The following is a 15,559-nucleotide window of genomic DNA, read 5'->3' as shown; positions in this document are numbered from 1 at the left end:
ATGAATTTGATTGTTTATTTCATTCACTTAGATAACTATCTAAAAGCAAGTTGGTAACAAACTTTACCAATCATTGCTTGCATAGAAATAGGAAAATAATAACTAATTTAAACAAGAAAATAAAATCATTGGATCTAACTAGGGAAAATAACAACTGACTAAAACTAGTAAACAATAAAATACGGAGTAATACTTAATTCATGTTACACTTCATCAACCATCTCAAATACTTAATTCATGTCACTGTCAATCGTTTTTTATGAGAAGGATTTGTCTGCATAAGTGTTGTTGTATGTAAATCGATCAGCGAGGTCGCGTTTGCGGTAGTCACAGTAACATGGTTTATGATCAATTTTCAAGACTATCTTACCTTCAATCCCTGCTTTCAAGTAGGCTAAACGCTTAATCGATTGTTCGACAATGAGTATCATTTGGTCTTCCGCTGTTAAGTTTTGATTGTAGTGAGGATGGTGAATAGAATTATAGTGAATGAGTTTTGAAACCAATCTATGAGGTTTGGAAGTTGAAGGAGCTAGTGTTGCCGTTGTATAAGTTGTGCTAATCGATGGCAAACAACATGCTGAGAGGGATAAAAAAAACAATAGAAGATGCAGAGATTCATGTACAAAAGCCATTGACCTTTGTGTTACTTAATAAATTTCCTAATTTACTTCTATGATATATATATATATAAAAAAAATAAAATTGACTACTACAAATTTACTAATTTCTCCTTATGTCCATATTTATTTTTTAATAATAATTAAAATTGTATACTCTTTATTGGAATTTTACTCTATTAATAAGATATGCATAAAAATATAAACAAAATAAAATATTAATAAGATATACATAAAAGATAGAAACAAAACAAAAATATGAATCTATCCATAAAAGTAGCAACAAAACAAAAAACAATAAAAAGATTTTAAAAAGTTTAGTTAAAAAAAAAAAAACAGAAAGAATAAGAAAATTAGAGAAAGTTTGGTCAATAAAAAAAGATTATAGAAAAATATATAAAGAATACGATAACACGCATAAAAATAGGAACATAGATATAGAAATATAAACAATAGACAAACTGCACCAAGAGGTTATGAATTGTTCATTTAATATATGGAGTTTTTACTTGTTTATATTCATAAAAGTTGTGTTTTTGTGGCATTCTTTGTTGTAAAAAAGAGCTATTAGACCCACAAAAAAAAAAAAAAAATTACGCATTGAAACATATACATCAGACATGACATTGACACATCGATAATTGAATGTAATTACACTTGTCTGTGTCAAACATTGACAAATATCGGATACCAGATATGTTTTCAATCTAAAGTGTCGGTGCTATATAGATTTTCTTTTGAGTTTGATGTAGCTGTAAAGTGAAACCTAATCAACTGGTTTTGAGAAATTTCTGAATATATGGATCCATAATCATCAGCTACTAAGAAGTTCACAATCAATTCTTTGGAAGTAAATAAGTCCATTAACATTGTCATATCCCACATTGTAACTCTGTTGAGCTAATAACCCAATAACTGAAACATCAATGCCAAACTCACTGGTAGGACCTACAGCCATACAAAACAAATCATCCCCCGTTTGTTCAAAAAAGCTTAATGAATCTAAAACTAAATCTGCTCCTCCAGCCAAGTGGAATGTAACCACTGGAAATCCTGTCAGGTCCTTACTTACAATCCCAAAGTAACAAAGCATCCATGGAAATTTTCGAACTTTAACTTGTCGAAGTGACCCTCGAAATAGATTTTGAATTTCATTATATAGTAATTTATACACATCATCAACAAAATAGGAGAATGGACTTCCTGTATCAATGATAACTCCACCTGTACCATTCTCTTTGATCTCAAAAGTACTTGGGTCTATGTCAAGACAATTTTCTCCTATACTTATGCCTTCCATAGTTAAATAGTTGTATCCATGATGCACTTCTAAATGTGTAGTATAACCTTCAAGATTTGCTCCTTCACCTAATATTAAATGGTTGTAATTATAATGCTTGTCGGTTAAGCTACCTATACAGTAAGAGAATTTTGGACCTATTTGTGTGACCAAAGACAAACGTCCACCGTCAAATCCTAACCCTAGTACTCCGTTGTAGCTTGGATCATGATTATATATAATGTCATGAGCACACCCGAATTCTATATTGGGTAATTGGGCGATACCTTCGTCACCCGTCTCAAAGACTAGCATGTCACTGCCAATTGTTCCTGATGAGAAGGATTTGTCTGCGTAACTGGCACTGTACGTCGCCAGCTCACATTTGCAGTACTCGTCAAAGTAACATGGTTCATTGCATGATGGAGAATAGGTGGACGACTTTGAAGGATTGAAAATTTGACCTGGATATTGGGTACAACTTGTGCAAGGGGTGCACATTGTCCAGAAGGTGCTACTTCCGGTGTCCATGATGAGTAATTGTGGGATGGGAGGTTGGCCTATCGAGAGATTGGCTAGTATGGTTCTACCGTTTAATGATGGAGAAAGAGATGATCTATAACTATTATTAGAGACTAACGAACCTTCAATCCTTGCTTTCAAGTAGGCTAAACGCGTAATCGAGTGTTTGATGTTGAGTTCCATTTTTTCTTTGGCTGTTTTGTTTGGATTGTAGCTAGGATGGTGAATTGAATTATAATGAATGAGTTTTGAAACCAATCTATGAGTTTTGGAAGGTGAAGGAGCTATTGTTGTATAAGTGGTGCTAATTGATGGCAAACAACATGTTGATAGGGATAAAAAAAACAATAGAAGATGCAAAGATTCTTGTACAAAAGCCATTGACCTTTGTGTTACTTGATGAATTTCCTACTCTACTCTTCTAATAGAACTTCTCTTAGGTATGATTTGTGCAAAATAAAATTGATGACATGATATGTAAAAGGTTTGGTTACTTTTAAATAGAAACATTAGCAAGGTCATGAAATTTGCAAGATCTTGTTTAGATAATCATTCACTATTTGCCAAGATGAGCAGGTAGTGTACTGTTATGATTTTGGTAATCTTTATTTTGAGCAATTAAACTAATGAATGATAAGTTATCGTCTCCACAAAGATTGTGCCAAATTTATAGTTTCGCTTAGGAATTTAGAAAATAAATGCTTTGCATTCGCTTTGTTTGTTTGTGGAGTTTGACTGATAAAAGTAAATAACAATTAAAGTAAATGACAGAGAATTAAAATACAATTAAAATAAATAAGTGTGTGAGTAGACATACGGGGTGGTTAAGTGTTTCGAATCCCTCCCTTATTCCTGCTTGGTAACTGGCGTTATATTTTTCTTCATTACTGGTTATAATCTACTGGATTAATTTCCATTAAAATAAGCCTAGTATTACTATTCTTATTTCTATTGAAATATGAATTAAGTCTAATCAATGTTTTGATAGGTTTACCCTTGCTTTTATAGTACTCCCTCCGGTCCTTTTTATAAGAAACACTTTGGAATTTTTATTTGGTCCTTTTTATAAGAAACACTTTGACACAATTCCATTTGTACCCTTATTAAATACAATCAAATAATTCATTATAATGCTAGTGCATTAATTAGAGAAGTCTATTTCCCATGCTAGTCAAAGGTTAGTTTTGGAATATAACATAAAATGTTAGAATCATTAATGAGAAAATTTACCTTCCTTGGTCTGTGTGATTTTGTCAAAGTGTTTCTTATAATAAGGACCGGAGGGAGTATCATCACCTTTACCGGGTTCAACCTCTAAAGAGTGCGTCCTAACCTTTAGAAGTTCAATGTTTGACAAGTTCTCTACCTCCGATTAAATTACCTAATCATTGCAGAATTTAAGTACATGAGATTCTTAATCATGCCCCCTTTCTTAGATACTGAATTTAATGGTCTCATGGTTGGTCGGTTCAATTGTCTTTAATTTCGGGACTATTAGTTTGTTATCACGGTATCAGCTAATTCCTATGGGTTTGTTTTATAACGTGATCAAGATTACGAACAAAGCATTAAATCAAGACAATTATAGAAAATAACTTAATAACAATCAAATATAAACTTTTTCGAACCAAAATTACATGTCTCAAGTATTCACAAGGGAGTTCATCTACTCGATCTAACCTAGGAAAATAAAATTACAAAGACAATAAAAGAAAGGAACCTTATTGCCTCGGAGTTCCTTGGCCTTCCTTATCTCCTCCTTAGATTTCTCCTAACTCTACTTGAATATTGGAGTAGCTCTCAATATTTCTGAATGAATAATTGTGAAGGAAGAGAGCTCTATTTATAGTTTTTCAGCTGGATTTGGGCTTTTTCCTACACTCCATCGTATCCATCGTGACCACGATACTGTTCAGAATCGTCTCATCATGATCACGATGGATCATATTGTGGTACGATAGAAAGATTTGTTGCAGATTTTCTTCAGTTTAAACCGCCTTTCATCGTGCCGCGTTGAATCTCATCGTGGGTACGATGGTGCGCGCGATTTGTTACGTTTTTCCCTTTTTTTATGCTTTTTCTACTTTTCCTGCTTCTTGGCCAAGTAACTTCATTTTTCTAGGTATTTGCTTACTTTTGATCTTCAATTACTACTAAAACTACCCTAAAATGGGACTAAAAACATCGTATAATGACTGTCAACATACATCCAAAACTAAAATTAGGTTAAAATTAGTTGGCAATGAAATTCCAATGCAAGGTTGCAGGGCCGTCTCCGAGAATTTGAGTCACTTGTGCAAGTTATAATTTTAGTGTCCATTTTTTTTTATAAGTCATATAATTATAAATATATAATATGAAAGAAAAATTACAGATCATATTAATATCGAAAAGTTCACATCAAATAGATTCAATTGTTAGAATTTATCTGATAACTTTAAATTCTTCAAATAGATTTCACTATTAAAATCATAAGAGACTAAGTTAATATTAAAATCTAGTTATAATAATTATATAATTTATTAATTTTAACACGCACGGAAGCACACACGCACACATACGCGAGTACACACACATACATACACACTAAGTAAAAAATAAATAAAGTTGGTGCCCCTAAAATTGTGACGCCCTATGCTGTCACTCCTGTCGAGGAACCCTCCTCCAAGGATGAAAAATAGTGGTATAACTTTTAGAATTGTGAAATTTTAAATCTATTTTTTTATCTTTGTTTTGAGATTGAGAAGATGACTTAATCTACAAAATTGCTGAATTGAACTCTAATAATAATTTAGTTACTTTTCATCATATAATCCAAAAATCTATAGTGCTACAACACACTACCTACTCATCTTGGCAAAGAATAAAAGGTTATTGCACTAAACAAGATCTTGCAAATTGCATGACCTTGCTAATGTTTCCATTTAAAAGTAACTATACCTTTTACATATCATGTCATCAATATTATTTTGCACAAGTCATACCTAAGAGAAGTTCTTTTAGAAGAGTTGAGTAGTTTCTTTCTCCTATGTACTCACTAGGAAAAAATTAGTTAGGAAATTCATCAAGTAACACAAAGCTCAATGGCTTTTGAACATGAATCTTTGCATCTTCTATTGTTTTTTTTTTTTATTTTTATTTTTGATAAATGACCATTTATTCCTTGCAAAATAAGCGAATTTTTTCACTTACCTTTTACACAGATTTTTTTTCTGTTTGCCCCTGCAAAAAATAATTTATATTTATTTTTGAAATTCCACGTCAAATAATAATAATTTTAAAAAAAATTAAAAATCAATTTTTTTCTTCCTACAAACTTTACTCTTAAAATAAAAAAGCGAATTTTCTTATTTTGCTCCCAAAATAAAAATTTACTCCCAAATAAAGTTTATTTCCAAAATAAAGATTTTAAAGATTTATTTTCAAATCTTTTTGAATTAAAAAAAAAAACATAATCATTATTTTTTAAAAACAAACTATGCAGTAACATCAATTCTTATGTCATATTAAATTACTTCTAAAAGATTAATAAGAAAAAAAAATTTCGTCTTTAAAAAATAAAGATTCTGTTTTTTTAATTCAATAAAATTTGAAAATAAATCTTTATTTTGGAAATAAACTTTATTTGGGAGTAAATGTTTATTTTGGGAGCAAAATAAGAAAATTCGCATTTTTATTCTGGGAGTAAAATTTGTAGGAAAAAAATTTTTGATTTTTAATTTTTTTTAAAAAATTATTATTATCTGACGTGGAATTTCAAAAATAAATATAAATTATTTTTTTTACGTGTACAAGTCACGTCATCATATTTGCACAGTCACATGTCCTGCTGTACACCTAGGGGGTAAAATGAGGGAATCTAGTTTCATTTACTCTTTTTTTTTTTATCCCTCTCAAATTGTTTTTTTTTATAAGCAAGATTTGGATTATAATGAGTACAAGGGGTACTCAACCCTTACAATCCAAAAACAATCACCTTAAATACAACGAAAACAAGCTAAGGGGTTGTTACACCAGTCAAGGAAAGCTACATTATCAATGTTCGTTGATCGACCGATGAACCAAAACCAAGCAATATAAATAATTTGATCTACTAAAGATGAAACATTAACAAAATCTCCTCTAAATATAATATTATTTCGCATACGCCAAATACTCCAAGTTGTGGCCAACCAAATAATGTGACGGAATCGTTCGTTGTTGCTTCCTGTTATTAAGACTCCAAATTGAATGAAATGATTGGGGACATCAGCAGAGGAGCAGAAACGTGTGTCCATCCATTTGAATATTTTGCACCAAATTTGCTTTGCAACATTGCAGTTGAAGAACATATGTGGAATGTCTTCAGCTACATTGAAACAAAAAACACAGCTTCTCTCGTGATTGTTTGTAATGACACCTTTATTGTACAAAGTCTCCCTAGTTGGTAATTTTCCGAGCAACAACCTCCAACCAAAAATACTTACTTTCGAGGGGACATTATTTAACCACAGAAGTTTCAATGCATTCGCCGTGATTGGCTCAATGCTGCACTCTCCAGGCCTGGGCAGCAGCGCTGTATAGGCTGTATTGACAGTGAAAAAACCAACTTTATGAGGTTTCCACCTACGCCGATCCCGTGTCTCCCTTGACGGCCTAACCTGATCCAGAATTAACAACAAATCGTGAACTGTTTCTGATTCAATATCGGATAGTTCGGTTGTCCAGTCAAACTTCTGTTGGAACAAAATTGATTTAAAAATGTTTGCCCCTAAATCTATAAAGGTTTTGATGATAACAAAGTATTAATAAACAATTGGAAGGACTAAAAATTTATTTTAAGTGCGCAGATATAAGCATCATATAAGCTCTGAGTGAAGTTCAGAGGATGTGAATTCAGAAGTTCACAAGCGCTCAGAAGATGTTAGACTTCAGAAGTTACAACATTCAGAGGATGAAGACTTCAGAACTTCTTGTCTGACTACAAGCTTCATCAAACTCTGAAGAGCTTCTTGAAATCTGTGAAGATTCTCCTTGCAAGTCAACTCTTCTACCAATGAAGAAAAGGACCTTTCAAGCCTGATCAGTTCAGCTACGCTTGTTTTGTCTGTCCTCTTTTGAGAACGTGGGTCTTCAGTTTTGTTAGCTGAATAAGGAAAGTCCACTCTGCAGTAGTCAAAGTAACTGAAACTCTTTCTTAGTTTTGGATACAACCAAACTGCATCAAGACAGACTGCTTGAAGACAAAAGATTATCAACTCCAACGGTTCTTTTTGCAACGACTCTTTTCTAGTGGTATATATACTAGAAGAATCAGCTACAACACAATATTTTATCAAGAATTGAACGTGCGCTGAACAAACTCTGAATTCTGTGTATACAAGCTCTGAACCTCTTATCAAGTGTTTTTGCACTTTAGCCAAATACTCTGTACTCTTTGTATTTGCTCTCTTTAGGTTCATCTAAGAGCATTTGTATATTGTTATATACTTTTCTATTACTTGAGGAAACTTAAGCTTGTGTGCTTAAGTGTGAAGTCTTAAGCTTGTGTGCTTGAGCATTGTTGAGAAGTCTCTTGCTTGTGTGCTTGAGCAGGTGTAATCTTGTGTGATTATAGTGAAATCCCTTGGAAGTGCAAGGGGACTGGACTACTCTCGTTTTGTGAGAGGAACCAGTATAAATTGCTTGTGTGATCTCTCTCTCTCTTTTATCGTGTTTATTGTGTTATTTATCCGCTGCCGTAGTAGTTAAGTTAAGAACTTGAAAAAGTTGTAAACTTGACTAAAACACAATTCAACCCCCCCTTCTTGTGTTTTCACACCTTCAATTGGTATCAGAGCTCTGGTCTGTTACTTTCACTTAACAGTGAGACAGTAAAGATCTTGTGAGAACACTATGTCTGGAGGAGACGATAGTAGTACTAGAACAACCGGTGAAGCCGGTGAGGCCAGTGGAGCTGGTGGTGGTCCTAGAAATGCCTTTGGTTTTGACTACTTAAGTAATGAATCACATGAACATAGTGGCAACAGAAAAGCCCCTATATTCAATGGTGATGCATCATTATTTGAGTGGTGGAAGGAAAGACTGTATAGCAATATTACTGCTATTGATCATGAGTTGTGGGATTTGGTTGAGCTGGGAGTAACTTTTGAAAACTTAAATGAACATGGAAGATTGTCCATTGAGCATAGAAAGTTACTCACACCAGCTAACTTAAAGACCTACACTAAGCATCATAGAGTAAAGGACATTGTTGTTGGTGCTATTAGACATGAGGATTATGTCAGAATAGAGAACAAGTCTACTGCTAAATCTATCTTTGATTCTATGTGTGCTACCTATGATGGTAATGAAAAGGTTCAAGAGGCTAAAGCTAGTCTTTTGATAAGGCAATATGAACTATTCACTATGCAACAAGATGAAAACATTGAGACTATGTTTACAAGGTTTCAAATCCTTGTATCTGGTCTTAAAGCTCTTAAGAGAAGTTATTCCACCTATGACCATGTTCAGAAGATTCTGAGAAGTCTTCCTATTGCTTGGAGACCCAAGGTCACTGCAATAGAGGAAGCTCAAAATCTCAAGACTCTGAGTCTTGAAGCTCTGATAAGCAATCTCAGAAGCCATGAGATGGTTCTGGATGCTGACTCAGAAACTAAGAAGAAGTCCAAGTCAGTGGCTTTACAGTCAACTAGGACTACTTCTAAGGCTCTTAAGACTCAGCTTCTTGATATTGAAGAAGAATCTTCTGCTGATGGTCAAGAGGATGAGATGAATGAGGATGAGTTTGCTTTATTCACCAAGTTTCAGCAATGGAACAGATTTAACAAAAGAAATTTCAGAGGTAACAGCTCCAGAAATTTTGTCAGCAAAAAGGATGATCAGAAGAACTGCTTCAACTGTAAGAAGCCAGGACACTTTATTGCTGATTGTCCAGAAATGTCTGCTAAAGACAAAAGCAAAAGATACAGCTCAAAGAAGCAACAATTCAAGAGCAAATTGAAAAAGAGTCTGATGGCTACTTTTGAAGAGCTATCATCTGAGGAAGAAGTTGAGGAAGAAGAAGAGGCAAATCTAGCCCTGATGGCTTCAGCTGACTCAGATGCAGACTCAGACGATGAATCAGAATCAGAATCAGAATCAGATTCTGAAGTAACTGATGAGGTATTTTCTGACTGCTCTAAATCTCAACTTATAACTGCACTTAACAAGGTCATTGAGAAACATCTCAGAGTGTTAAGTAAACAAAAAGTTTTACAAGAAAAGCTTAACACTCTGACTGAACAAGCAGAACATTTTCAAGGTCTGTATCAAGAAACTCTGAATAGAGTAAATGACTTTGAAAAGGGTTGTGCTGTTTGTCACAAACCTATTGATGAGCAGGAAATAGCTCTTCAACAGTTTGTGCATCTCAATCTTGGTAAGAGCAAAGCTGCTAATCTTGTTTATAATTGTTGGGTTTTTGTATAATTGCCTACATTTTGCAAAAACATATTTTAGCCAAGTGTTGAGACAAGTGTGCTGACCCCAAGTGTTGTGACAAATGTTGTTACACTTTGGAACAACACCTGACTCTGTTCTGCGCGCGCCAGCTGGATGTTTTTATTTTCTACTCAATCTTTTGAAGATCTGTTTAAAGAATTGTTTCAAGGTTTCTTACAGAGGAAGGCGCACGTGTTTAATGTGTTTCATGAGGCAGCTAAACCCTAGTTTTATTTTCCAAAAGAATTATATTTTTGGAAAATATATTTTTGCGGTTTCAAAAATATAACTATTGGTTTCAAAAATATATCACTGCTGCCGCAATTCTAGAAGCCCTAATTTTGTCTTGAAGCCCAAGTCGTTCTACTACTATAAATACGAAGGCAAGCATATGGTTTCAAGCATCTAAAATCGTGTTCTTACAAAGCGTGTGTTTTAGGGATTTTAGAGTGTTAATTGTGAGCCTTTCTTGTGTCTCATTGATGCAAGCTTAGGACCTGAGTGTTATTGAGTTGTAAGTGTGAACTTCTCCTAAGCTTTGAAGTACGGAGATTGTTCTATTGTGTTGTGTGGTTCACTCGCAAGCTTTTAAGCAAGAGTGAATCCTAGTTTCTTAGGAGTGTGTCTCCACCTGTTGTGATTGTGGAATTGAATAGCAACGCTGTCTGTGTTGTTAAGGTGGGAATTGGGACGGGGTCTCATATCTAGGAGTTCCTAGGTAGAAGGGTCATTGGGTAGTGATTAAGTGAGAAGTTGTAAACGGGTGAGTTTAGCTTCGAAGTAATACTGCTGATAGTGGACTTCATTCCTGGATTGGTATCCCCCAGAGTAGGCTTTAGGCTGAACTGGGTTAACAACTCTCGTGTGTTATTTACTTTACTGTTTGTATTGTTTTATGTTATTTGCTCTGTTTATAGACAAGTGTTGGCGCACCAGTAACAACATCTGTCTACAACAGACAAGTGTTGCTACACCTTGAGCAACACCTGTCCACTGTGTGCCAGGAATTTCAATTGGTATCAGAGCAGGCACCCTGTTCTGAATTTTAGGGTGAGCTCCAGGGAAATCGTTTCTGGCAAGGATGGACAAAGAAGGAGGTTTTGTTACCAGACCACCTCTCTTGGTTGGCGCTTCAAACTATGACTATTGGAAGTCCCGCATGATGGCCTTCCTAAAACAAATTGATAGCAAGACATGGAAGGCAATTCTGAGAGGATGGACTCCACCTGTGAAGATGGACAAAGATGGTAAACCAACTCTTGAGTTGAAATCTGCTGAAGAATGGTCCAAAGAAGAAGATGAGCTTGCTCTTGCAAACTCAAAAGCATTATATGCACTATATAATGGTGTTGACAAGCACATATTCAGACTCATCAAAAAGTGTGTCTGTGCTAAGGAAGCTTGGACAATTCTTGAGACTGTTCATGAAGGTACCTCTAAAGTGAAGCTGTCTAAGCTACAACTCCTAACAACTAAGTTTGAGAATCTAAGAATGAATGATGATGAAACCATTCAGGATTTTCACATGACCATACTTGATTTTGACAATCAATTTGATGCCTTGGGTGAAAAGATACCTGAAGAAAAGCTGGTAAGAAAAATGCTCAGGTCTCTACCTAAGAAGTTTGACATGAAAGTCACAGCTATAGAAGAAGCAAAGGATATCACAGATATGAAGCTAGATGAACTGGTTGGTTCACTACAAACCTATGAGGTAGCCACAAATGAAAAGATGGATAAGAAAAACAAAAGTATTGCTTTTGTTTCAAATGCTGAGGAAGAAGATCAACTGAGTGACACAGAATCTGAACAAAGCATCTCTGATGCAATGGTTCTTTTGGGAAAACAATTTAATAAGGTGCCAAAGAGAATGGACAAACGCTCTAAGACAGGTGCAGCTGACATTGGTCGCAACACTTACAGGAATTTCAGAAAACCTGTAACAGATGAGAAATCAGCTCCAAATAAAGGTGTTCAATGCCATGAATGTGAAGGGTTTGGTCACATTAGAAGTGAATGTGGAACCTTTCTGAAGAATCAAAAGAAGGGGTTAACTGTAACTTGGTCAGATGAAGATTCTGAAGGAGAAGCCGATACTGCAAAAGCTATACATGTATTGACAAGTGTTTGCACATCTGACACTGAATCATGTGAAGAAGAACTAACCTTTGATGAACTTGCTGAATCATATAAAAAGCTGTGTCTGAAGAGTGCAGAAGTCTGCAGAGTCTCTGAAGAGCAAAAAGAGACAATCACTAAGTTGCAAACTGAGAAAGCTGCTAATCTGTCAAGCATCTCTGAATTTAGTACTAAATGGGAAGATAGTTTAAAAATCATTGAGGAACAGAAGGCAACTATCATCAACTTAGAAGCTGACAAGATCAAACAACTGACTGAGATAGCCCATCTGAATGAAGAGGTAACTGAATTAAACTCTCATCTTGAGGATTTAAAGAAGCATGTTCTTAGGCTATTCAAAGGAAGTGATTTAGATGAAATCCTGGAAACTTTGCCTGCTCCTAGTAGATCCAAAACAGGCATTGGGTATGAATACAAAAATGTTAATAGGATTATGGATTACAACAAAGAAGGGAAATATATGCCTGAAATAAGTAAACAACCTTCTCCAAAAATGCATGACAGGATGTCGCCACACCTGGCCCCTAGACAGCAGAGACAAGTGTCACCACATGTGGCACCACATCAGCAAAGATGGCAGAGACCTAGATTTATACCTAGACCTAGAAGCAGGTACCACTCATGGAGATGTCACCACTGTGGAAGAAAGGGGCACATAAGGCCTTACTGCTACAAATTGTATGGTTATCCAAGTGAAGAGTCTGATCCATCCATTACTAAAACAAGGATGGAATGGAAGCAAAAAAATGATGCAATCAATACCAAGGAGTATACAGCTGAAAGCAGTGGGAAAGGTTTGATTGCCCATACGTCTCTCAGAGCCTCATCAAAAGAAGATTGGTACTTTGATAGTGGTTGTTCTAGACACATGACTGGTGTTGAAAAATATTTAAAGGAAGTAAAATCCTATGCCACAAGTTTTGTGACATTTGGAGATGGAGCAAAGGGGGAAATCAAAGGTATTGGAAGACTGATTGACCATGGTCTACCAAAACTTGAAAATGTTCTCCTTGTAAAAGGACTAACTGCCAATCTAATCAGTATAAGCCAACTATGTGATCAAGGCATGAAAGTCAACTTTACAAAAAATGAATGTCTGGTCAGCAATAATGAAGGAGACATCCTTATGAGGGGTGTTAGATCAAAAGACAACTGCTACTTATGGATCCCTCTTGAAGAAGGTAATGTGTCTACATGTCTCTTAACCAAAAATGAAGAGGTTAAGCTGTGGCATCAAAAATTAGGACACCTTAACCTAAAGAGCATGAAGAGAGTCATATCAGAAGAAGCTGTCAGAGGACTACCAATCTTACAGATACAGGAAGGCAATATCTGTGGTGAATGTCAGATTGGGAAGCAAACCAAAGTGTCGCACCAAAAGTTACAACACTTGTCCACCTCTAGAGTTCTTGAATTACTACATATGGATCTGATGGGGCCCATACAAGTTGAGAGTCTTGGAGGTAAGAAATATGTTCTTGTTATTGTTGATGACTTCTCTAGGTATACTTGGGTGAATTTCATTAGGGAAAAATCTGAGACTTTTGAAGAATTCAAAAATCTTTGTGTACAACTTCAAAAAGAGAAAGACTGTGGTATTGTAAGAATCAGAAGTGACCATGGTAAGGAGTTTGAAAACTCTAAATTTGCTGATTTTTGTGCTGCTGAAGGAATAATTCATGAATTTTCTTCACCAATTACACCTCAACAAAATGGTGTGGTTGAAAGAAAGAATAGAACCTTACAGGAATCTGCTAGAGTAATGCTACATGCCAAAAATGTTCCTTATAAGTTCTGGGCTGAAGCCATGAATACAGCATGTTACATTCACAATAGAGTAACATTAAGGAAAGGTACTGCTACAACATTGTATGAACTATGGAAGAATAGGAAGCCTACTGTGAAGTACTTCCATGTGTTTGGGTCAAAATGTTATATTTTGGCAGATAGAGAACCTAGGAGAAAATTGGATCCCAAAAGTGATGAGAGGATATTTTTAGGTTACTCAACCAACAGCAGAGCGTACAGGGTTTTTAACTCCAGAACAAGAACTATGATGGAATCAATTAATGTTGTTGTTGATGACAGTGATACAACAAGTGCAGATCCAGCTGAAGAGACAGATGTCATAACACCTGTCCCAACACCTGATGATGATCAAACTGAACCTGAACCTGATCAACATTCTGAGTCTACTACAGAGGTTCCTAGATCAAACAAGGGACCATCTACTAGAACACAGAAGAATCATCCTCTGGAACTTGTCATTGGAAATCCAAATCAAGGAATTGCAACAAGAAGATCAAAAGAAGCAATTTCCAATTCATGTTTCATATCAAAGATTGAACCAAAGAATGTTAAAGAAGCTTTGACTGATGAATACTGGATCAATGCTATGCAGGAGGAACTAACTCAGTTCAAAAGAAGTGAGGTATGGGATCTAGTACCTAGACCAGACGGTATAAATGTTATTGGTACAAAGTGGGTGTACAAGAACAAAACTGATGAAAATGGTGAGATCACTAGAAATAAAGCCAGACTTGTAGCACAAGGATACACCCAGATAGAAGGAGTAGATTTTGATGAGACTTTTGCTCCAGTTGCTCGCTTGGAATCCATAAGATTACTTTTGGCTGTGGCATGCATTCTAAAATTCAAGCTATATCAAATGGATGTAAAAAGTGCATTCCTAAATGGCTATCTAAATGAAGAGGTATATGTTGAGCAACCAAAAGGGTTTGTAGATCCAAGCTTTCCTAACCATGTTTACAAACTAAAGAAAGCACTTTATGGATTGAAACAAGCCCCTAGAGCATGGTATGAAAGATTGACTGAATTTCTTGTCAGCCATGGATACAAGAAGGGTGGAAATGATAAAACCTTGTTTGTAAGAGAAGAGAAAGGAAAGCTAATGATAGCTCAGATATATGTGGATGATATTGTATTTGGTGGAATGTCGCGACAAATGGTGGAACACTTTGTGCATCAAATGCAATCTGAATTTGAAATGAGTCTTGTAGGTGAGCTAACTTATTTTTTAGGTCTTCAGGTCAAACAAATGGAAGACACCATATTTATCTCTCAAGAAAAATATGCAAGAAACATTGTGAAGAAATTTGGAATGGAAGGTGGTAGTCACAAAAGGACACCTGCACCTACACACTTGAAGCTTACCAAAGATGAGAAAGGGATTAATGTGGATCAAAGTCTCTACAGAAGTATGATTGGGAGCTTACTATATCTCACAGCTAGCAGGCCTGATATCATGTTTGCAGTTGGTGTTTGTGCTAGATACCAATCTGAGCCCAAGATGAGTCATCTGACTCAAGTAAAGAGGATCTTCAAATATGTCAATGGCACATGTGGCTATGGAATTCTATACACTCATGGTAATGATTCTACCTTAATTGGATATTGTGATGCAGATTGGGCTGGAAGTGCTGATGATAGAAAGAGCACCTCTGGTGCATGTTTTTTCTTGGGAAACAATCTAGTATCTTGGTTTAGTAAGAAGCAAAATAGTGTATCTCTATCAACA

General features: G+C 35.4%; 1 protein-coding gene across 1 annotated transcript; it reads right to left on the bottom strand.

The window, feature by feature from the left end:
• Window positions 1-1,434: 1,434 nt before the first annotated feature.
• On the bottom strand, window positions 1,435-2,817 carry LOC123886048 (aspartic proteinase CDR1-like). The gene has a single exon (XM_045935385.1). The coding sequence runs from the start codon at window positions 2,800-2,802 to the stop codon at window positions 1,435-1,437; it is 1,368 nt and encodes a 455-aa protein (XP_045791341.1). The 5' UTR covers window positions 2,803-2,817.
• Between the last annotated feature and the right edge of the window lie 12,742 nt (window positions 2,818-15,559).

Source organism: Trifolium pratense, linkage group LG5 (assembly GCF_020283565.1).
Source record: "Trifolium pratense cultivar HEN17-A07 linkage group LG5, ARS_RC_1.1, whole genome shotgun sequence".
Classification (NCBI taxonomy): domain Eukaryota; kingdom Viridiplantae; phylum Streptophyta; class Magnoliopsida; order Fabales; family Fabaceae; genus Trifolium; species Trifolium pratense.
The sequence above is the reverse complement of the archived record's forward strand: the minus strand, read 5'-3'. Positions and strand labels throughout refer to the sequence as shown.

Bases quoted from the DNA above. Each gene is read 5' to 3' on its own strand.
- LOC123886048 (XM_045935385.1), bottom strand. From the start codon at position 2,802: ATGGCTTTTGTACAAGAATCTTTGCATCTTCTATTGTTTTTTTTATCC.